Here is a 22782-nt window from a genome sequence, read left to right as displayed (position 1 = left end):
CCTACAATCTGTCACACTTTAATAGGCATAAGAACTGCAGCAGGCACCTCTAACAATGTAGCTCAAGGTGCAGGAGGAATAATTAAAAACAAATTTGGCTTTCTTTAGACCTAATTGCTACCCCCATCCCCCCAAAAAATGATCATAAGACTCTCGGAGACCTCCCACACTTGTTATACAGTACCAACTCCCACACTTTGGACACACTCACCTCTATGGTTCGGTAATAAGGGTCCAGCAAGAGCTTAGCCAGTGCCACAATCTGAGGGGTGCGGTCCCAGCCATCTGAACAGTGCACTAGTACAGGTCGCTGGTCACGATCCACAGCATGCACCACCAGAAGGGCCGACTTCAAAAGCACAGATAGGTGATGAAGCCACTTTGTGCTTTCAAGAGCTGAAAGCCAACTATAAAAATAGGAAGGGATGAGGCAATTTTTTATGATGTATTGATCATATCCAACGCCTGTCAAATAAAAAGCAATACCCCAAGATTTTTCTCTTCAAATGTGATACTGCCAAAACAGACAGAAAATCTGTTTATAAAACATGTCCAAAAACAAGACTCAGGCCTTACTCTGTAATAGAGGGTATCCCCAGAAAATAGGGACTGTATTTAATAAGACCACCTTTGGTTCTAACACGCTAATGAGTAATTTCCCAGAAAAAATTTAAAAATTAATGTTTTTCAGTCCATAGTAGATACACACAGTATAAGAAAAGTGGAACCTTCTGAGAGATATTTCTAAGATGTAAAAAAAAAAAAAAAAGCAAACTTAAAAATATAAATAGTCTATAATGAGATATAAGCTGAACACTGGACACCACACATGGGGGGCTAGAGTTATAGCTCAGTGGTAGAGTGTTTGCTTAACATGTGTGAGGCACTGGGTTCAATCCTCAGCACCACATATAAATAAATAAGCTAAATAAAGGTATTGTGCCCATCTATAACAAATTTTCAAAAAAATCTGAATGGGGCTGGGGTTGTAACTCAGTAGCGAAGCATTTGCCTTATACATATGAGGCACTCAGTTTGATCCTCAGCATCACATAAAAAAATAAAGGTATTGTGCCCATCTAAAATATATATATATATATATTTTAAATCTGGATGAGCCTAATAGGATGATTTAGACTTATGAAACTAGTCTACCAATGGCCACATGGAATTGCTAGGCTTTACCCAGACCAGATTGAGCAGGGATCTAGAAGAATCTTTTTTAAAGAAGCACTCAAGAATATCAGTTAGCAAGAAATGCCTCTTGGGAGTAATCACCAACTGACACATTTGAGTTTTTGTTTTGATTTGTTTTAATCTGTGTTTACATGTTTCTTGTGCTTCTCCCTGCCCCAAATTCCCAAAAATGAGTTCAGATTTTTCTAAAATGCAAAATTTATGGTTAAGACAAGTCCAGGTCTTCAAACAATGAGCCAGACAGGAAGGAATAAATACAGATGAAGTGGTGGTACATCTGTTTTAGGAGTAACTGCCAACACTAGGACTACAGGACAAAGCCATAAAGGTCTACTAAATCTCAGGGAATGAATGAATTTTTGGAAGAGTCTAAGGAGCGGGGGATCTTCCCAGCCAGACAAGCAGACTACAGAATTAAATGCATATGTACTGATTTCATATAGATTAGTACCGTCTACCACCTGGACTGTGACTCTATAGAGAGCTGACACTGTTTCCATCACAGATGTACTGAGTGCCTAGTATTCAGAGAGGAGACCTACTGTTTAATGAGCTGTAAGTCTGCCATCAGTAAAAACACAATATCAAGACTTTCTATCTCCTAGTAGATACTAGGAAACATTTTTTCCTGATGTATCAATTGTTTATTCTCATTCTTCACATGGCCGTGAAGGAAACCAAACTATAGGCTTAAGAGACCAAAAATGAAATTATCTTCTTACCTCTGGAGAAATGGTAAACAAAAGAATCAGTGTAGTTTTCTTTCAAACATGACTGAACCATTATAAAATACCAGTTGGTGCTACCCTAGTCTAAGAGAAAAGCTGCACTCTGAAGTATGCCAGCAGAGGAGGTTCTGGAATACAGCACACTCCCCTGTGCTACTCTCAAACTGGAGCAGAAGCATCCCTTAATCCTCCACAACCCCAAACCACCATTGGGGATGAACTTAGAGCCATCCCATCACTACCAAAGCGGCTTTTTTCCCCCCACAAGAGGCTTCAGTAGTGCATTATGATTTGCTGCTTCTTTAATAAAATTCCCTAGATATTAATTTGGAGGAAGTAAGAGCTAATAATCTGAGTTCAAAAACTAGCTTTTCTAGCCCAGTGGCTTGGAAGACTAAGGCAGGAGGATGGCAAGTTCAAAGCCAGCCTCAGCAAATTAGTAAGATTCTGTCTCAAAAAATAAAAAGGTCTAGGGATATGGCTCAGTGGTTAAGTGCCCTGGGGTTCAATTTCCAGTACAAAAAAAAAAAAAGCTATTTTCATAATTTTAATATGGACGATATGAGAGATCACATAATTGGCAATCTTTTTTTTTGTTTGTTTTATAGACAAAAAACTAAGACCCACAGTAGTAAAGTCACTTTGCCAAGGTCACAAACTCAGTTTGCGGCAGGTCTCCTGGGTTCTCAGCCAGGCACCTTCTATGCCTCATCTTAGAGGAAAGGGTGCTGCCAGATGGGTCCTGGAATTGTGTAGGAATTGCAAATAGCAAATCCCAAAGGAAAGTTAGGAAGCTCATTTCTTTGAACAGTCTACCCACAAAGGACACTTGCTTTAACCTAAAGGCTGAACAGAACTGTAATGAATTTAATCCTTTGCTACTAAAAGTCAATACAAGTGGTTTAGGCAGTACCTGATTTAATAAATCCAATAAAGAATGCAGCAAAACTCAATGTGATCATGAGATCTATTGAACAGGACCCAGGGAAATGACTATGGGCTTTAGCACAAACTCTAGAAAAAATGAATTCTGTCTTCTCTGGCACCAACTCTAGCTTCCTGAAATAGTAGAACAGGGGCTTTTAAATATTTATTGTCCATATTTGTTTTACAGAGCCCTGCTCCTAATTTATCTTGTATTCAAAGAGTACCCTTGCAGAAGGTATTACTTCACCTTCCTTATTACAAATGCCAACCATTCATTTTTAATGAGCAATAAAAATCATGATAATGTTCTCAGTAAATAAAAGAGTAGTTTAGAAATCAGAAGCAAGAATAAAAGAAACTGACCTAATGACAAGTTTAACCCATTTTAGAACATGAAGAGTAAACTGACTTTTTGTGGTAAAACAACCCAGTTCATAGCAAATAAGTGTCACTACAGGATTTCAGAAAACAAAGAATAAAAATGCTTTAGGACAAAAACAACGTGAAAGAGAAAGGGTGGGAGTCCCAGCACAAACAAGGCAATGCTTCTGTTCTAAAAAGGACTGAGATTTTTTTCCTTTGCTGCACATTTAAAAATGTTTCAAAGGGCTGGGTTTTTCTTCCATCTCTGCTTTATGCTGCCTTGCTCCTGATGCAGAAAGAATATGTAAAAAGGCTAAAAATGTAACTTAAGTGTACCATGAATCAGGAGAAGATACCTCCAAATTTAATTAACAACAAAAAAAGAGCAATGTAAAACTAAAGTCTTACTTTCCCGGATCTGGCGTCTGTGTGCACAGCAACCTCAAAGACTGAAAACTCCTCCGGATAGAATGAATGTTTGCCATCCCCATAAACACAACTTCACAGTTCGGGTAATAATCTGGAAAGAATAACAATAAAGAGAACACAAATATGTTGAATTTAAAGCCTGCATGACCAAATTTAAAAGATGCAAACTGGCTATAAAACAAATCCATTGCAGCTGCTGACTAATGAAACTGCAATGTTGTGATGCTTGACTATTAATCCAGTGCTTTATTCAAAGAGGCAAACAGCACTTGCATTTTAGCTGCCTTTGTAAAAGAAGTGAAAAAGGAAGGTTAGAGCTGTAAAGAAGGTACTAACAAAATAAAAGCTATTATGTTTTAAAAGAAAGACCTATAAACTTCCATCTCATCTATTTGTGGCTCTGGAATCTCTCTGAAAAGAATCTGGCAGAACAGTGCCTTCATGCATTTAAATTTTACCTTGGTACAACTGCTTCCAATTTCCAGCTCAAGTCACACCTAAATAAGGAGCTTGGTACCTCTTCCTGCACCATCAGCCACAACTGGTACCAAGGAGTCCCTCCTCAGAGAAAGCCACCATTCAAACAGCAAATGTGTTACAAGACGGGACAATTTTCACCCCAGGTTTTCTAAGGAAAAAATCCCCATATGGAGCTTGCCAGGAGGCCAGTAAGGAGCATATCCACTGTCAAAGGCAACAAAAAGCTTTTAGAAGACTGAGAGAGCCACTAAAGCAGCATCCAAATGTAAACAGTTCTTATGGAAGATTTGCTTTCTTTATCACCTAAAGGTTGGCAGGAAAGGAAGATTATTTGGCTTCACTGCACCTCCTCCTCCATATCTGCTTGGAAAAGAACACACAATTTTAAGAATATAAAGAGAAGCTCTGGCTCTCTCAAGAAAGAAGGGCAGAAATATGGCTTGTCACTTATTTCAAATTGAGAACTAAGTCCAGGTTGGGCATGGGCTGGACTCATAAGGAGATAGTATTTGAGGACCACGCACCATCCACCTTACCTGGGCATTCGCAGCCTCCTCCTTTGGCTCGGTTTGCCACAGCTGCTGCATAGGAGCGAGCATCCAAAATCAAAAGCTTCTGCGGTTGGATGGCTAAACTCTCTGCTCCTGAAGCATTTGATAGAGAAGAATCTACGGACATCAGGAAGGGGGGACGGGTAAAAACTAAATAAACCTGTGTCTCCGAGAACTGTGAAAACTAGAACCAGAGACACATGCTGTAGTACCAAAAAATTCAAATGAAACCTCCTAACCAGACCTAGATAGATGAACTACTCTTCTTAGTTTATTTTCTATTTTCCCTTCTTATTAAAAGTTGACAATTCATTTTCCAAAACCAACTCCTGAGGTAAACATGGAGATCCACATAGCCCAACCTCCTATATCTCATTTCTACACCTATAGTCCAAAACTTGGTATCTCCCTACAAGGAGTATAGATACACTACAAGTCCCCATCACACTCATACTCCATTCTTGTCATGACAGCCAGGCTTGAAACAAAGAGTCTTCTGGTTCTTGGCCAAGACTCAAGACTCCTCAAATAATCCCATCAAATTCTCTTCCAGAAAGTGCTAAAGAAAAGGCCACTTAGGGCTGTAATTGTAGCCCAGTGACAGAGCACTTGCCTTGTACATATGAGGCACTGTGTTTGAGCCTCAGCACCACATAAAAATAAATAAAATAGAGGTATTGTGTCCATCTACAACTAAAAAAAAAAAAAAAAAAAGAAAGAAAAAGAAAAAAGAAAAGGCCACTTCAAGAAAAGTTTCTCATATACTATAAAACTGCTGCTGTGGGTGCAGGTAGCACCTTACCAAACTCCACATCGGAAAGGTCTCCCCCATTGGGAAAGTCTCGGGAACTATTCCTAGTTGACAGCTTGCTGCCACCACTCGATCGGGAATCAGAAGCACAAGCTTTGGCTACTGACTGCACGAGGTGCTCATCATCTGCATTTCGCCAACCCCACCAGCTGACCTCTGGCTGTCCACAGCGGGCAATGACAGCTCCATTGCTCTGGTGCCTGTGCCGGGAACAAGAGAAATCAACTGTATCATCCTAAGGGTACATATTTAGGGAGACCCATTCAAATGCTCTGCACTCATAGAGAGTAAGGTACAGAAGTTTAAGCACATTAATGAACAACCTACTCTAGGTAAGTCCTGAACTGGCTTCAAGTTGTCTCAATATTAAAGAGGGCAAAAAATATATACACCAACAATAACAACAAAACCAGTATGTATCTTTCTCAAGCACCATACCATCACAGAGATCTCTGTAAACTACTTACAAAATGAATAGAGAAATATTCATTTAGAGAAAATAAATGAATACTTATAATTTCAATATTTGAATATTGTATTTCTAGGAAATAAGGTAAAAATGATCTACAAATACTACATTAATTTTCTAGTCAATAACTAACTCCCCCTTTCTGATATGGTACCTAAATACCCTAGAACAATATATGCTGAACTAGAGGGGAAAATGTGTTGCTTCACTGACTCCCGAGGGTCTTCTGCAGCAACTGTGCACTCATGGCCGGCTTGGGCTTCTTCTTCTTCTTCTTTTTTTTTTAAACAAAGAGATTGAACCCAAGGGCGCTTAACCACTGAGCCACATCCCCAGCTGCCCCCTTACAGCGTGCTTTTTAAACAGGGTCTTGCTAAGCTGCTTAGGGCTTCATTAAAGTTGCTGAGCCTTCTTCCCCCCACTCTCCGACACACCCCAAACAGATCCTACCTTTGGAACTGAAAACACTTGCCTAGACAAAATCTGAGATTTCATGAGTCAAAAATTGCTCTTATTTAGGCAGATGGCTCAATAAGCCCACTATCCTTCCTCAGGCTCTTAGTAAAAGAACAGCAACCTCAATAAATCATACTCTGACACATCTTTTTTCCCAAAGCAGAAATCATACTCACAGTCTACTTTAAGATGCTATTAAAACCCAAAGTGTTTTCTAATTAGGCAATTATAGCAATTAAAAGGTTAGAAAAATTATTTAGCACTAAAAAGGAATAAAGTTCTGATATATGCTACAACACTGATGAACCCTGAATATGTTATGCTAAATGAAATAAACTAGATACAAAAGACCACATATTTTATGATTCCATTTATATTAAAGTATCCAGACTAGGTAGATAAAACAGATTGCTGGTTACCCAGGGGTAAGGGCACTGAGGAGGGAACAAGGAATGACTGCTAATGGTATAGAATGTCTCTTCCAGGTGATGAAAATGTATTAAAATTGATTGTAGTGACAGTTGAACAACTCTGAATATAGTATACTAAAAGTCATTAAACTGCACATTTTAAAAGTGTGAATTTTACATGGCATAGCTCAATTAAGCTATTTGTTATTGTTATAAAAGTAATCAGTTGGCAATAAAAATAAATTATCAGAATAAAAGGATGGTAAGCCAAAAATTTAAATGTCCCTATTCTATAACTCCAAGGAAAATACTTATGTTTTACTTTCCTTTAAAATTGTTTTTTTAAACATGTATAAGCATACACACAAACACATAAATACGACACAGATGGATTTAAATAAAACATACTAATGAATCTATGTTTTTTCCAGGGAACAAAGTGAGAAAGACTATTGTTTTTAATCCTAAAGCTCACGAGCAATAAATTCAATTTGGCAATAATCAAATTCCCTGAAACTACCACTTTACTTATAGTTTTTAAATCCTCCCTCACCAGGAGAGACAAATATTGCTAACACCCTGAACTGGCTCATGTGCTGAATGAAGCCAAACTGGACATAAAATCTCATTGGCCAGGTATGGTGGTTCATACCTGTAACCCCAGCCACATAGGAGGCTGAGGCAGGAGAATCCCAAGTTTGCAAGGAGGCCAGCTTCAGTAACTTAGGGAGGCCCTAATCAACTTAAGCAAGACCCTGTCTCAAAAAAAAAAAATAAATAAATAAATAAATAAATGGGCTGGGAATGAAGCTCAGTGGTAAAGCAGTACCTCTGGATTCAATCCCTTGTACCAAAAACAAATAACAAAAAAAAGAAAAAGAAAAGATAAGAAAACCTCATTGATTTTTTAACAATACTTTGCAAATAACAGGCACTGGGTAACCACTGAGGCAAATGACTGCAAATCTTCACAGAAGAGGTTGGTGGGACCTTTCCTGAGCATCCTCTTCCTCCACAATGTTTCCCAGCACTGCCCAAGAGGAACAGTAGATGGCACTTTTCAGTCTAGGTCTTGGATTTTAAGGGTCACTGGCTATATTTCAACTGGACTACTGCCTTCTAAAATGCTTTAGACTTCATGAAGGAGAACTCAAACACTACAGTTAAAACTCACTAATTAAACAGTATTTCTATCACTTTAATAAAGAGAACAAGAAAAATTACAGAAGTTGAGATAGCCAATGGATGAGCCTCACTAAAACACTGAAAGCTTCAATTTTACACAGAAAAAACTGTTTTGAAGTATCCCCAATTTATAGGTTAGGCAAGCCCTCTACACGATTAGGAGTTACTAATAATCACCACATGCACAAAGTGCGGAGCTGTGAATCGCACTACAGATGGTGCTCTTTGCACCATCTTGCTATGTTAGAGCAATCTCTGTCTTCAGTTATAAATCCAATTAAGTGTTCTCTCATCACAGCAGGAGAAAGCCCTAATCAGGCATTGGTTCAGCATGGGGCTATCAAGTAACTGGCTACTGGCAACCTCAGGAATCATTACCGCAAAATACAAAATATAACACACATACATACACACACACATACATATAACATATTTACTGAATTTGGTGTCTGTCATATTCAGAAGCACTCTGCCACCTAGGCTGGTAGAACAGAGAGTGATAGAGTGTCCCAAACATACTTCATGTTTCCCTAAAAAAAAAAAAAAAAAGCTGCCAACTAGCAACCCAGTTTGGCACTCAGATAAAAGATATATGTACTCTAGTTTGAGTTATTTACATCAAATAAGAATATTAGTTGAGAATGTTTTTCTAAGTTTTATATTCTATAAAGGCCTAAAAATAATGTATAAAGTGAAACATAGCCAAGATGCAAAATTCCTTTTTACTTTTATTACATAAAAGTAATTGGAATTCTTATCTAATAAATATGATGTAGATATATAATAAATCACTAGATAGGTAGTGTGTTTCAATGAATATGTAATATTTTCTGAAGTCATAAGGATTTCTAGTCATTAAAAACTAATGAAATGTGTATCAGGAATTATAAGTTTGCCTTTCTAAAATCAAAAAACAGCTAAATAATATTATTAATCCACTTGATTAACTGGTGTATTAAAAATAGATGATTGTGAAAACACCTAGAAACATGAATAATATTAAATGGAAGAACCACATATAAACTGTATATCAATGATTACAAGTAAAGACCATTCTTTAATATAGAGTGGGCATAAACATTCCTATATTATAATAGCTGATGTGGTTATAAATAACTTTTAAAATTTCTTTCATATAAATTTTCTGGATTATGATTAGGTATACTTTCTTAAGTAAATAGTAAAGAATTAGAAGGTTTATGATGCTTTAAAATTAACCTTCATCTAATTTCACTGTTTCAACACTAAATATAAAGGAGAAATTACAATTTTATTTTTAAGATTCCAAAACAGTAATTTTAGTCTAAATTTTGTATTTTATATAATATTCAACATAAGTTAAATTTAAATTAACCATAACAAGTTAACAGAAAAGAAGTATCAAAATCTATTGCCAAATAAACAAGGTCAATTCATTAAAAAAAAAAAAAAAAAAAGATATGTTTTGGGGCTGGGGTTGTGGCTCAGCAGTAGAGCACTCACTTACCATGAGCAAGCTGCTAGGTTTCATTCTCAGCACCACATAAAAATAAATAAAATAAAGGTATTGTGTCCAACTACAACTAAAATATATTTTTTTTTAAAAAATATATGTTCTGAGACAGAACAACCTGTTCCAGAAAACCTATCTGGCTTTACAAAAGCTATACCATGAACTTTCTTTTGAGAGACTTTCTCTGAAAAACTATAAGAGTTTTCACTTTTATGGTCTCTACAAAGGGAAAAAAGTCCTAGAGTTCATGCCCTCTAGAACAAATTTTAGAAAAGAAAAAAGGCTTCTTATTTTTATTATACTCTAGTTTTTCTTCAACTAGTATTCTTAGGCTTCTCTGCCAAAAGGAAGATTCAATCACAGCCTTTAACTTAGAAAATGAGAGTACTTCCCCCTTATGTTCAAAGCCAGCAATCCTTGCAAATGCCTGATCTAAAGCAGTTGCTGGCCAGAGCAATGGCTGGCTTCTTTCCCCATTCTAATGGGACTGATCATTGATTAAGAGTCATAAATCCCTTCAGTTTTTACTGCTCTCCAATTCTTGTGTCATCCTTACCACTTGAGTGATAGGTAAATTTGGTGACCTACTATTTTAGGACTGTCTGAAAATAAGAGTGACAAAAACTGAGATTGAAAACTTAATGGGTTCTACTGAGCCATAGCAAAAATCTTTCCATCTGTATTCAGGGTGAGCATCAGAATTTGCCTTCAATGAACTAAATGAAAATCTGGTTATCTCCATAAGATCTCCACAAGGAGAGAAATCCCTTCCTACAACCTCGATATTTCAGTGGAATGCCTCCTGGCATCAGAGAGTTTCTAATTAATCCATTGACTTGGACCAATTAGTCTGTAAAGTGGAAAAATGAAATGGAGAATGCTATAGGATGTAATAATTACTTCCTAGAAATTTTAACATGATAGTGTAAAAACTGAGATAGTCACTGAATTATAAAAGCAGGGCTCAAGTATACAATCTACAATCTGCTCCAAATATTTCTTAAAGAAGAAGCCCAGTGTTTATAGGCCCTCATTCAGATGTCACAGTACATCTGCAAAGTAAGACCTACCTATCATTCCCCTTCTACTCATTAGGAAAAGACTGGGGTCAGCTAGGAGACTTACTCAAGGGCACAGCAAAGAATGTCAGAATAGGCTTGACCTCCAGTCTGTGTCTCCAAAACTTGTACTCCATCACCATTCTACCATTTCCTTCAGAACTTGCATTCCTTGGTTCTCACAGCTTGGATATTTGAAATCTTCAACCAAGTTCAGCCCCACCCTTTTTCTCTAAACGCTCTCTCTCAAAACAAAATTCTTCCTCATGCTAAAGTGTCAATCACAAAGATAATCACAGATGATTCAACACTATTCTCAAGACTCAATTTCTAGGAATCACCTCTCTCAATCCAAAAGCCCTGCTAATATCTAAAGCTAAATGCAGTACCAGCACATGATCTTCTCACAGAATGAACTAGGAAGGATCTTGAAATAACAAGTCCATCTGCTTTTCTATTAAAATTTTCTCATCAGTGTCAACTGAATCACCAGCTAATGCACAGGATGCATTATCAGTGTGTTACTAGAAAAGCAGCTTTAGCAATAAGGAAGCACAGACTTGCCTGGAAAGTTCTCTGAACTGTTCCCTCCCTAGATTAGCAACAGCAGAGACAGCAGACCACAAGTAACGAACGAGCAGTAGCACCAACCAAAGCTGGGGCTAATCCAGCTTACACTTACCTGTAGACAACGGCAGGGATACGTTTCCAGGACCTGAAGCTTGCTACACTTTCTAGCTCTTTATCAGTGATCCAGGCAGGCACTATGAGCTCTTGTGGATAACTACCACATAACCTAATAAGAAAAATGAAAAGGGGGATGGGGAAGGGAGGGAAAGACACTAGGTGAGCCAGCACAGAGATTCTGATCATGCTATTACAAAACCACTTAAAAGGCAAGGAGGCATGAGTTGAGTTTTGGTCTCAACAGAATGAAGCACGATAAATGTTTGCTTATATATCTCTTGGATTGTTGCTTTTGATGTTACCTCGGCAATCTATCCAAGAAAGCAAGATGTAGGGGAGTTGAGGGGCACTCTCCTATTTATCATAATTCTCTGTTGTAACAAATACGTAGGTAATTTCATCTACACAAAACCCAATTGTTGGGGCAGGGGGTTCACCTCTAACTGACCTTTAGTCATTCAGACTTTTGTTGAAGGAAATGTGAAAAAGGATAAAGGTTCACAATTTCAAGTTTCCAAAGACCTCTTATGAGTAATTCATTCTTTGATTTGAACCAAACAGATTGTCCTAATTACAGGTAACAGGAGCAGCCATGAGTATAAAGAAACAATACCACATGCCAGTGTAGGTGCACACTCACAGTCTCTTTGAGAGCCAAGTTAGTAATGTGAATGAGCTAATAATCATAATGTCTATAAAACACACTTCAGAACAAATTATATTCAAGAAGAAAAAAATCTTTTTCTTTTTCTTTTTTTTTTTTTAAGAGAAGACATTAGCTGCATGCCAGTCAAGCTGGCGTCACAGGAAGCTGTGTTTCTGATAGGTTTGTATTTACAGGACAGTCTCTCTCTGTGGGTAACCCAATCGTCCTTTTTAACAGTGAAGCTTGCCACAGACTTTAATCCAAATCTTAACACACACAAACTCTACCACCTCCACCACCACCACCCTCTAGACTATTCTATGCATTAGAGGAAGAAATAGAAAAATGCACTGGATTGAGAATTGGAGATTTTGATCACTTTTCACCCTTCTCCTTATGATAACCGTTTTCTTAATTTCCAGAAGACAAAAGTATCACGAATTAAAAAGAAAACTCAACTAAGAAAACAGCTATGATCAAGAGTAGCTATACAAACTTTCTAACACCTACCCCATAAATTTAACCTGGGACACAATGATCATGATTAATATTCTAACCATGAGTTTCATTCCTTTCATTCTGTTTTAAACTCAAGAGATTTGGCTCTCATTCTTCCTTTTATAGAACTTTACAATGACCCAAAGACTGGTTTTAGAGTGGAACTAGTAGACTCAAAGACAAGAAGTTAATTTTTTAAATCCATATTAGGGATTTTGTTTTTAAATAATTAATTGTGTGTGTGTGTGTAGAGAGAGACCTGCACAATGTATAATGAACCTATTATTTTCCTAATGACCAATATACGAGCTTTAAAATGCTCGCACGCATTCTTGCGCAGTACCCAGGATTGAACTCAGGGGCACTCAACCACTGAACCCCATCCCCAGCCCTTTTTTCTTTTATTGAGAGACAGGGTTGCTTAGCACCTCGCTTTTGCTGAGGCTGGCCTTGAACTCGGCAATCCTCTTGCCTCAGGCTCACAAGCCACTGGGATTATAGGCATATGCCTCTGTGCCTAGCTTAATTCAGGTTTCTGACTCACCAATTTTTCTGAACATTATGTTCATTATCCTTTAGGTACTACATTATCCAGAAGTCAGCCCTTAAGCAAGTACTAGCTGCTCACTCTGAGTAAGCAATTCCATTTTAGAAAAGGGGGGTTATAATCAGCAAAGCCTATAGTAATCTCGGGTTCTAAGGCTCTCCCTTCTCTAGTCTTCACTCTCCTTCTCTGCTATGACTTGTCACTGAGAATAAGTAAAGATATGACAGACAGATCTGCAGACAGTGATTCTTCACAACACCCAGGCTTTTAACTCCACGGGTGAGGTCCATGTTAAGAGCTGTATACAGGGGTGGGGTTGTGGCTCAGTGGTAGAGTGCATGTGTGAGGCCCTGGGTTCAATCCTCAGCACAACAAAGATAAATAAAAACAGGTATTGTGTCCATCTAGTACTAAAAAAATATTTTTTTAAAAAAAGCTATATACAGTAACAAGCTATAGTTTTTTCAATGAAAAATGAAATGCTGTGATGGTCAGGCACAAATAGACCAGGAAAATAGCTATCATAAAATGAGGCAGCTCAAAGAACCAAAGGATGATTAGTGCTGCAAGGAAACTTAAGAAAAGGTTATATTAATTTAAATTTTCTGGACAATTTTGTTTTACAGAAACTCAGATAACTGAAATCACAGTAGTTAACTGTCTTCTCCCCACCAAAGCACTTACATGTTTCAAGAAAACAAGTAATACCTAAATATTTAATAATTATTACATGAATATTTAATGGGGAAATGATTATGACTATGAAGTTATTTTTATATCAACATATTAAAAGACCAGAATATTACTTGTGTCCATTTCATAAGATTCAGAATGAAATTACAGTCACAAAAACTAGTTTCTGAAGGTTTTGTCACTGCTATTCATTGATCCTAATTCTCATGTGATGCCAAGTGATGATGAGAATAATGCTTACCTACAGGTACACACAATATGACATGCATGTGCAAAAACAACAGAGGCCTGGAGGGACAGAAAGGAAGATTCCCGGATCACTTTCCACTCCAGTGGAAGCAAAAGAATGAAAGGCTCAAGAAGTACTTTGATGATCGTATGGTTAAACTTAATAAATAAAACCATTTCAAAGAAAATTCTGGGTTCAAATGTTCTTCCACATGAGAATGGGGGTTTCTGCAAAGGTGTTGGTTGTCAAACACAGTTTACAGGGACCCATATAACTCACTTATATTTCTCATTGATGTTAGAAATCCTCCAGGCGTTGTTCATATCAAAACCCATTCGCTCCACTTCATTCTTAAACCTTGACGTTACGTGCTCCCCTAGGGACCACAGACAGCAGAAAGGAAAAAATGAATATCATTTTGCGAAACAAAATAAAAGCATGGTTACCTTGTACCATTATAGTTAAAAATATGTTAAAATATGTTTATTGTATAAATAAGTTCAAGTTAAGATTTTTATAAAGAAAAAGGAAAGAAATTTAACTTTGATCAAGAATTGCCTTATGTAATCTCTAATATCAACTATGAGGGCAACAGTGCATAGCTCATTTTACAGAGAACAAACAGACTGACAGATTATTATTAGAGTGGAACTAGTAGACTCAAAGAGTCTCTTATCTCTCTGGCCCCAAAACACATGTTCCTTCTTTTGACCATACTGGTCACTTTCATACTTCCACACTCAGACTGACATAATAAATAAAATTAATTAACAAGATCACCAGGAGTAATAATGATCTACAATACTTCATTTGAAACCAACTGTGTCTCATTTCAGAACTTGAGAATTTTTCTGAATTTTAAGATGGTGCATATATTATACTATTAGGTTCATGATCTCAACAGGAGCTAATAAAGCATTGATTTTTTTTTTTTTTTATACCAGGGATTGAACTTGGGGGCACTCAACCATTAAGCCACATCCCCAGCCCTATTTTGTGTTTTATTTAGAGAAAGGGTCTCACTGAGTTGCTTAGGGCCTTGCTTTTGCTGAGGCTGGCTTTGAACTTCAATCCTCCTGCCTCAGCCTCCAGAGCTGCTGGGATTATAGGCATGCACCACCATGCCTTGCTGAATTTTTTCCCCCCTCAGTGAACTACATGGGTAATTCATACCACGTGGGATTAATAAAGCTACAAGTAGTTTCCTGTCAGCTCAGATCAGGTCAGGTCAAGTCACCGAACAGTAAGAGAAGCCTTTTGGTTTTGAGAGACTTTGAGATTACATAACTACAGTAGTAGTCATGGAATCCCAATTGCCATTACCCAAATGCACCAGGAAACACAATACTAAACTAAAGTGCTTGCTGGGCTCAGTGGCACACATCTGTTATTACAGAAATTTAGGAGGCTAAGACAGGAGGATCCCAAGTTCAAGACCAGCCTCAGCAACTTAGCAAGGCTGTAAGCAACTTAAGGAGACCCGGTCTCAAAAATGAAAAACAAAAAAGGCCGGGGGTATAGCTCAATGGTAAAATGCCTCTGGTTTCAATTCCTAGTACCCAAAAATAGGTAAAATCTGGCTACTCTGCCCTGATGAATTTGGCTTTTTTCCTCATTTGATAGCAATAAAGGTAAAAATGAACCTAACATTAAAAAAGTAAGTCTGAAATATCTTCTTCCCTAAAAACACATTTACTAGAGAAATAAAATTATTAAAACAAAAACAAAAACATTAGCAGACCCCTAACATACACAACCTGGTGTTACAGGTTGTAAAATAAATGCTGATGAGGGCTGAAAGAAATCACAATGACAAATAAAAGCACAAAACAGACTGCTTTGATGATCAAAGCATAAAGCTTTCCTCTCCCTGGGAGAGGAATTACAGAATAGGAAACAGCAATTACTTGAATGAAGGACAATTCTATAAAACTACTTCCCATTTAAACTGCTTTTCTTGAGCTTAGACTAGGTATTATGTGTTTCCTGAAGGAGAACTATAAGAAGATGATGTTCAGAGATGCAGAGAGAAATAATAGCTGAATCTGCTCCATTTGGAAAAGTTTTAGAAGCAATGTAGTAGGCTTCCAAACAGGAAAAAAAAGCTATCCGAATGGGGTGCCATCTGTCAACAAATTGCAAGGAATATTGACCATGAAGAACAAAACAGGAAGTCTTTCATTCAAAAATCAAAATCTAAAGACTGTAAAACTGGCAACTTGCAAATTCAGTAATGAAAGAAAAGATTCCTCCTTCTTCCTGGTAACAGGTCCAAAATATTGCAAAGGCAAAAATACCTTTATTAAGGATGTTTTACATTAATCTCTCCATCATAGCCAACATAAAGATCTTGTGATTTAAAAACAATCACTGGCAATAACCTACTATAACTACTAGCAACAATTTGCCACATAGAACCAATAGTTAAAGAAGGGCTTAGAATCACTATCCAGAGCACAAAATTCTGATCTTCACACAGAAAAATAAATACTGATTAATGACCATAGAAAATTTGTTATTTTATGTTATCCTATAAATCAGTGATCTTCACAAACTTTGAAACTATCATGACCCACAATATGAATTACATTGATGTTTACATCACAACACAGTTTAAAATATTTTTACATTTATATTTTTGAAAGATTTTCACAAACAATACCCTTACCATGTGTGTGATGCATTTTGACATTTCTCCTCATTTTAATTCATTTCTTTACAATTTGATTTCATGACCTATTAGTGAATGCTTTTTAAAAAAAAAATCTGGGCTGGGGTTGTGGCTAGTAGCAGAGCGCTTGCCTCACACATGTGAAGCACTGGGTTCAATCCTCAGCGCCACATAAAAATAAAAAAATAAAAATTAACAGCAGATCTTATAGCCAAGAGTAATTCAGCTTTTGAAATTTGTGTTAAATGTTCACTATGTTTATTTAGCCAGAAAAGTGAATAAAACATATTATATTCCTCATAAGAATTTCTACCTCAGCATTCCCATGTCTTAATTTATTCAACATTGTATATGCTGTAATATTAGAACTTATTTTAAATATTGTGACCATAAGGTTTTTGTTTGACTTTATATTTCCATTTCAACTCTTCCTGTCTGCTTCCTTCACTCCCAAATGGGGATCTGTCTCTTGTTAATGCTTAATATTTCTTATACTACAATTATAGACAATCCAACAATTTTCATTTCACTGGAGATAAAACTTACTTTAAAAAATAAGTTCCCTCTATCATAATCACAGAATCAATCTACATTCAAAAAAAATTCTTCCCCCCCAAAATCTAGCTCATTGGATGATTCTAGGTATTAAAACCCACAATACACACATGTCAAAGGCCTAGAATAAAAGAGATAGGCTCTTACTCAGCATGTGAGAAAGCAAACCCTACCAGACTCAGAGGGGTAAAAACTACGTCTCCAAATTTTCAAATATAGAGGGAAGAATCACCCTTTTATATGTACAGAGATCCCAGAGAGTCCTCTAGGTACATACTTCCTGGACTGTATTCAAGCCTGGATAAGACTGAGACTTATATGCTGTTAATGGAAAAACAAGAGGCACTTAATGGGCATTTCTCACCTGATGCTAAACTAGTAGTTGAACTGCCCAATCATCTGTCAAGTCTCTAGACTAATGCTCTCTAATACAGAGGCATCACCAAGAAGCCAGCTGCAGTGAGGAGCAGGAAGCTGAAAGACATGGGAGAGAAGCTAAAGCTTTGAATCCACTCCTTGTATAAAGTGTGAGATGGGGCTAAGGACAGAATCAAGGGTTTGGTGAAAACTTTTACAGGTTTCACCACTGAACTCCAATAGCAATGCTAAGACTTTTTTCAAAGCTGATTAAGACCTAGAGTTATGGCCACAGTATCGTTGGCTTAACTAAAATTTATATTAGTACCAAGATAATCGTGTGTTTTGGCCATTTTCCTCCTCTCTGATACATTCTAATCTTATCAAGCTAGGTGTAAAGAACTGATAAAAGGCTTTATTAACTGCTGAAAGACTATTACCTCTCAGGCTATGCTTATGATCTCATATATTGAGGCAGATTATACAAAGGCATCACTTTAAAAAAATCTCAAGTGTTGTCTCACCTTTGAGATGACTTATTAGAATGTGGCTGTCTGGTATGCTCATAAACGGTGAGTAATGAATGCTGCAGCCACAACCAACACTCAACAATAGTGGGTGGAGACAGGAGAACTAGGTGAACTGGCTTTTAAAAATACCACGAGTATTCTGTTTCTTATTGAAAGCAAAATTTTCTTCTGTAGTCCATAGTGAAAATACATAAAAGGACAAAAGCCATAATACAACACACTTAAGGTCACTAAAATACAATAACATTCCATGTGAGCAGGGACAGGTTGATTTCAGCATGGACCCTGTGTCTTGGGAAGGAACAAAGTGTAATCTTTACTCAGAGAATCTCCAACATTGGTTATGACAGCATTACCTTGTAAGTTGCATAACTTTCAAAGAGTCTTCACAAGCATTGCACATAGGAGGCACCCAAAACATTTATTGAACTGAACTCTGTAGCATTAAAAAATTTGCTCTTTAGGACATCTAGCTGAATCAGTACGGACAGGAAGAGTATGAATATCCCAGTTGGAAGAAAAAAAGGAGACACAAGTGCAGAAAGGATGAATGACTTATCTGATATTATTTTCAAATAAATAGTATAGGTTTAAATTCAGGTTTTTTAACTCCAAATTCAGAACTTTACCACTTACATGTATAATAAGCCTGTGGGAAGACAGAGGACACTGCAGATATCTCTAAGTCCTGATGGCCAAGAAACCAGACATTATCAGGAAGAGAAGAACTTGGGGACCCCTCTTAGGGCAAAGCCACCCATAATTAAAAAGAGTGGGGTTCTGACTTAGCACATGTTAGAAATACCCTAAGAGTTAGCTTAAATACAAAAGAAACTGAAAGTATCAAGGGAATAAATAAATCTTCTTAAAAAGATGGGGACTTGGGGCTGGGTTATGGTTCAGTGTAGAGCGTTTGCCTAGTATGTGTGAAGCACTGGGTTCAATTCTCAGAACCACATCTAAATAAATAAACTCAATGAAGGTTCATTGATGACTAAATTTTTTTTTTTTTAAATGAGGACTTTTCAGTGAAAGGAAAGGACAGAAGAAAGTAAGCCTTATTGACAAAAGCTGACAACCCCAAATTGGGAAATGTCTCTTTAGAGTTAGGGATCCTAAACAAATCACAATTCTTATACAACATTATGAAGTATGATACACTCTTAAATAAACTCATTATCCTAAGAGATGGTGGAAACTAAAAATTTAATAAATAAGAGGCAATGATTAAAAACTCAGAAAACATAACACATAAGATTCGTACACTTTGTTGCCTGTAAACTTTACCATTAAAATCCTCCAAACTTGAAAAGAGCCATACACAAATCCGAAAATAAATTTAAAATATGACAGCATCTCAAGAAAAATGAAAAATAGGAAAAAGAAGGGGCACCTATCAAGAAAGTAAAGTGAGAAACTTTCAAGGTGGGGACTGTTTCTTGTGAATGACTGGGTTCCACCAGCCTAGACAAGCTCAGTAGACTTTGGATTCTGAGGCTGCCCCCGAGGCTCTATGAGGGTAGGTACCTCTGTTCTTCACACTAGGTAGCCACAGCACCCCACACCTTGGCTTTCAATAACTGAGGACTGGTTTTAAGTCCTACCTTGCTTACTGACTAGTAGTAGAACATGGCAACAGGTTTTACCTTTAAGCTCCCCATTTCTTGTGTTTCTTTCCTTTTTCTGAGTTTCCATTTCTTTGGCTCCTAAAACAAGGATACCAACCTATCCTGCCTGATTGATGAAGTCATAAGAATCAAGCAAAAGTATATATCAAACATCATTTAAAATAAGACAAGGCTTATGTTTGTCATAAGCATTTTGATTAAATAGGACAAGAATCTGAACCAAAAGCTTCCCCCTTCCATCATTGATGGGTCAGGAAACAAAGTAATATAAACATAGCCCCTTTAGCCTCAAATGTTTTAAATGACCAGGGCAGACACCGAAAATTGAAGATTCAGTATTAAAATTTCAGGTTTAAAGAAAAAAGTCCCAAAAGTAAGGGAGCTTACAACTTTCCACTGCTTTTAAATTCAAGACACACTGAAGAGTTGTTGTTGGACCAGCAAAGTTCCACTTATGGGAGCATAACATTTACAGAAAATTGCATGCAGAGAAATAACATGATCTTGGTCAAAGCCACTTCAGAGGGAGAAAGAAATTGAAAGAGACAAGGACTATATGAGGATTCAGGAAATCTGGGTTTTAGTACTGGCTTAGCGTCTCTATATTTGTCAGTGAGGAAGACAAATTTGCCTTTCTGGATTTCTTGTTTCTTCATCTTTGGCCAGAAAGGGGCAACTACTGCTAATTTAGGCCTTGAAAATTCTATGAGAGCAAAAACCTATTTTGTATTCCCTATTCTCAAACCTGTGTACCTCTACTCATGCTACTTGCTGTCTAATGTTCCCCATTATCTAATCAATGAGCACCTATTCAACCTTCAAACCTTCAAAGCCTACCCAAAAGCCTTTTTTTTTTTGGACTGGGGATTGAACCCAGAGGTCCTTAACCACTGAGCCACATCCTCAGTCCTTTTTTAAATTTTGTTTAGAGGCAAGGTCTCCCTGAGTTCCTTAGGGCCTCACTAAGTTACTGAGGCTGGCTTTGAACTCATGATCCTCCTGCTTCAGTCACCTGAGTCACTAAGATTACAGGTGTGTGCTACCTCACCTGGCTCAAAAGTCATTTTAATGTGAAGTCTTCCCAAACTTATACACAAAACTCACAACTCCCTTCAAATGGGATTCCATAATACCCATGAACCTTATTATAGTTGCTTTTAGGTATAGAACACAATACCAAATCTTTTATTCTTCCCTTCCCCTGACAACAATATGTTCTTAAAAGGATTAGAAGAAAATAGGCACCTGCTATGATCCATAAAATATACATTGATTGGAATATAAGAGTACTAAGACACCCCATTTTGTATTAAGGTTACCTTCAGCCCCATTTTAGAAAGGGTTACCTGGTCTGCACAGGTCTCCATGTTGCTCTTTTTCACTGGCGTAGACCTCCATGCACCAAGCATGGTATGCAAATGAGAAGAGATCTTCTATTTTAGCAGGTGGTCGGATTGCATTGTTCAGTCGCTTAAGCCAATCTTGACACTGTTCAAAGGTTGAGAACTGACACCTTTGTAAAGTCAAACAAGTATAGTCAGATGACAGCTGACTATGAAATCTAAGAAAAGGCACCATTTTGAGAGTGTCTATTTATAGTGAAGCACTAACTGAACAGAAAGCATCAAAGGCAATCATTTACATATTCACTACTGTTTATAATAAAAAACAGTTCCAAAAATTTTTAGCCAGCAGAGCAAAATATCAAGAGAGCTTGGGGCTGGGATTGTGGCTCAGCAGTAGAGTGCTCGCCTCGAACGGGCGGGAGCCAGGTTCGATCCTAGCACCACATAAAAACAAAGGCATTGTGTTGTGTCCATCTACACCTAAAAAATAAATAAATATTTAAAAAAAAAAGACGAGAGCTGAACACTGGAAAATCTGATAATCTAATGAAACCTCTCCTTATAATGATTAATTATAATAATTAAAATAAAATTGCAGTTATTGTCTTTCAGAACGAGATTTCATTTTACTTCTTCAATGAGTATTATGGTTGTCCCTTTCAAGAAATATATTTAGAAGAGTCCTTTTAGTTTTGTTATGACATTTTAGACCAAGGTTAAAAAAGAAAAACATAAATACTACTTTTAGCCAGCTAGGGAGTAATCAAAATTTGTCTGTTTAGTAATGAGGACAAATCAGCATGTCTGGATACAAATAAGACAGATTACATTGAAATTTTCAGCTGTGAACATGCAGAGAATAAAACAAATTCTATTTTATCAATTGCAATTTTCATTATGTACAATTAAGAGGTTAAAATAATAAATGCAAACTGTTTTTTTTAGCAATTAAGTATTTGAGGTTTAAGACTGAGTAATTAATAAGCAAACTTTGTAAAACTATGAGTGACAGTCACTATCAACGTAAAGTAAACCAAATCTCACTGGCTAACATGCAACTTAAATATTTACTTGAAAACTAATAAGGACAGCATTTATATCTCTTCCTTGTCCCAATCAATCTGACTCATCAACATGCTGACATACAATGCTTATTGGTATCTCAAAACAGGTCAAAGGGATAAAATAAACATGTTCAGAATTTAAAATTTCTAGAGCTACTAAATTTAAAAGGCACATTTCAGATATCATTCTGCAACCATTAGAGTTAAAATTAGATGAGATAAAAATAATCAATGAGTGGTAAATTTATGGAGAAGTTTTGATGAGAAGCAACACATTTTCTCAGAGTGTTTCCCTAGACTATATTAGTTGTAAGGAAGAAAATATAGAAATTACACAGAAATCAGATGACGGCTTGATTGAAATAATCAAAATTCACCAATGAGGGACAAGTAGACTGTTCACCTCTGGATGTAACACAATAATGCCCTGAAAAGGACACAATACAAAATTCCAACTGAATACACAGTATTCCAGCTGGGAATGTATAACATCAATTTAATCTTGATAAAACATAGGACAAACACAAAATAAGAAACATTCTATTAAAAGAAAAGACCATATTCTTCAAAATGTAGATGTCACAAAAGACAAAGAAAGGCTGTTGTGGAAAATGTTCCAGATTAAAAGAAGGCTATTGAATTATGGCAACTAAATGTATTTATTATCTGAGCTACACTGGATTCCCACACTGAATGAGGTGGGTCAACTATCAAAATTGGAACATGGATTTGGGGTTGGGGTTGTGGCTCAGTAGCAAAGCGCTCGCCTAGTACA

The 22782-nt window shown here is 36.9% G+C and overlaps 1 protein-coding gene across 11 annotated transcripts in view; it reads right to left on the bottom strand.

The window, feature by feature from the left end:
• Mtmr3 (myotubularin related protein 3) overlaps positions 1-22782 on the bottom strand; it is a 128064-nt gene that overhangs the window by 16212 nt on the left and 89070 nt on the right. For all 11 annotated transcript variants that reach the window (XM_076837536.2, XM_076837522.2, XM_076837517.2 and 8 more), the window contains 7 exons: positions 20944-21110; positions 14136-14232; positions 11239-11352; positions 5478-5686; positions 4661-4792; positions 3624-3735; positions 212-407 (listed from right to left, as the gene is read on the bottom strand). In XM_076837536.2, the coding sequence (XP_076693651.2) occupies positions 212-407; positions 3624-3735; positions 4661-4792; positions 5478-5686; positions 11239-11352; positions 14136-14232; positions 20944-21110 (1027 nt within the window). The remainder of the gene's footprint in view (positions 1-211; positions 408-3623; positions 3736-4660; positions 4793-5477; positions 5687-11238; positions 11353-14135; positions 14233-20943; positions 21111-22782) is intronic.

The sequence above is a fragment of the Callospermophilus lateralis genome, chromosome 1, assembly GCF_048772815.1.
Source record: "Callospermophilus lateralis isolate mCalLat2 chromosome 1, mCalLat2.hap1, whole genome shotgun sequence".
In the NCBI taxonomy this organism is placed as follows: Eukaryota; Metazoa; Chordata; class Mammalia; order Rodentia; family Sciuridae; genus Callospermophilus; species Callospermophilus lateralis.
This window is presented reverse-complemented; position numbering and strand designations above follow the sequence as displayed.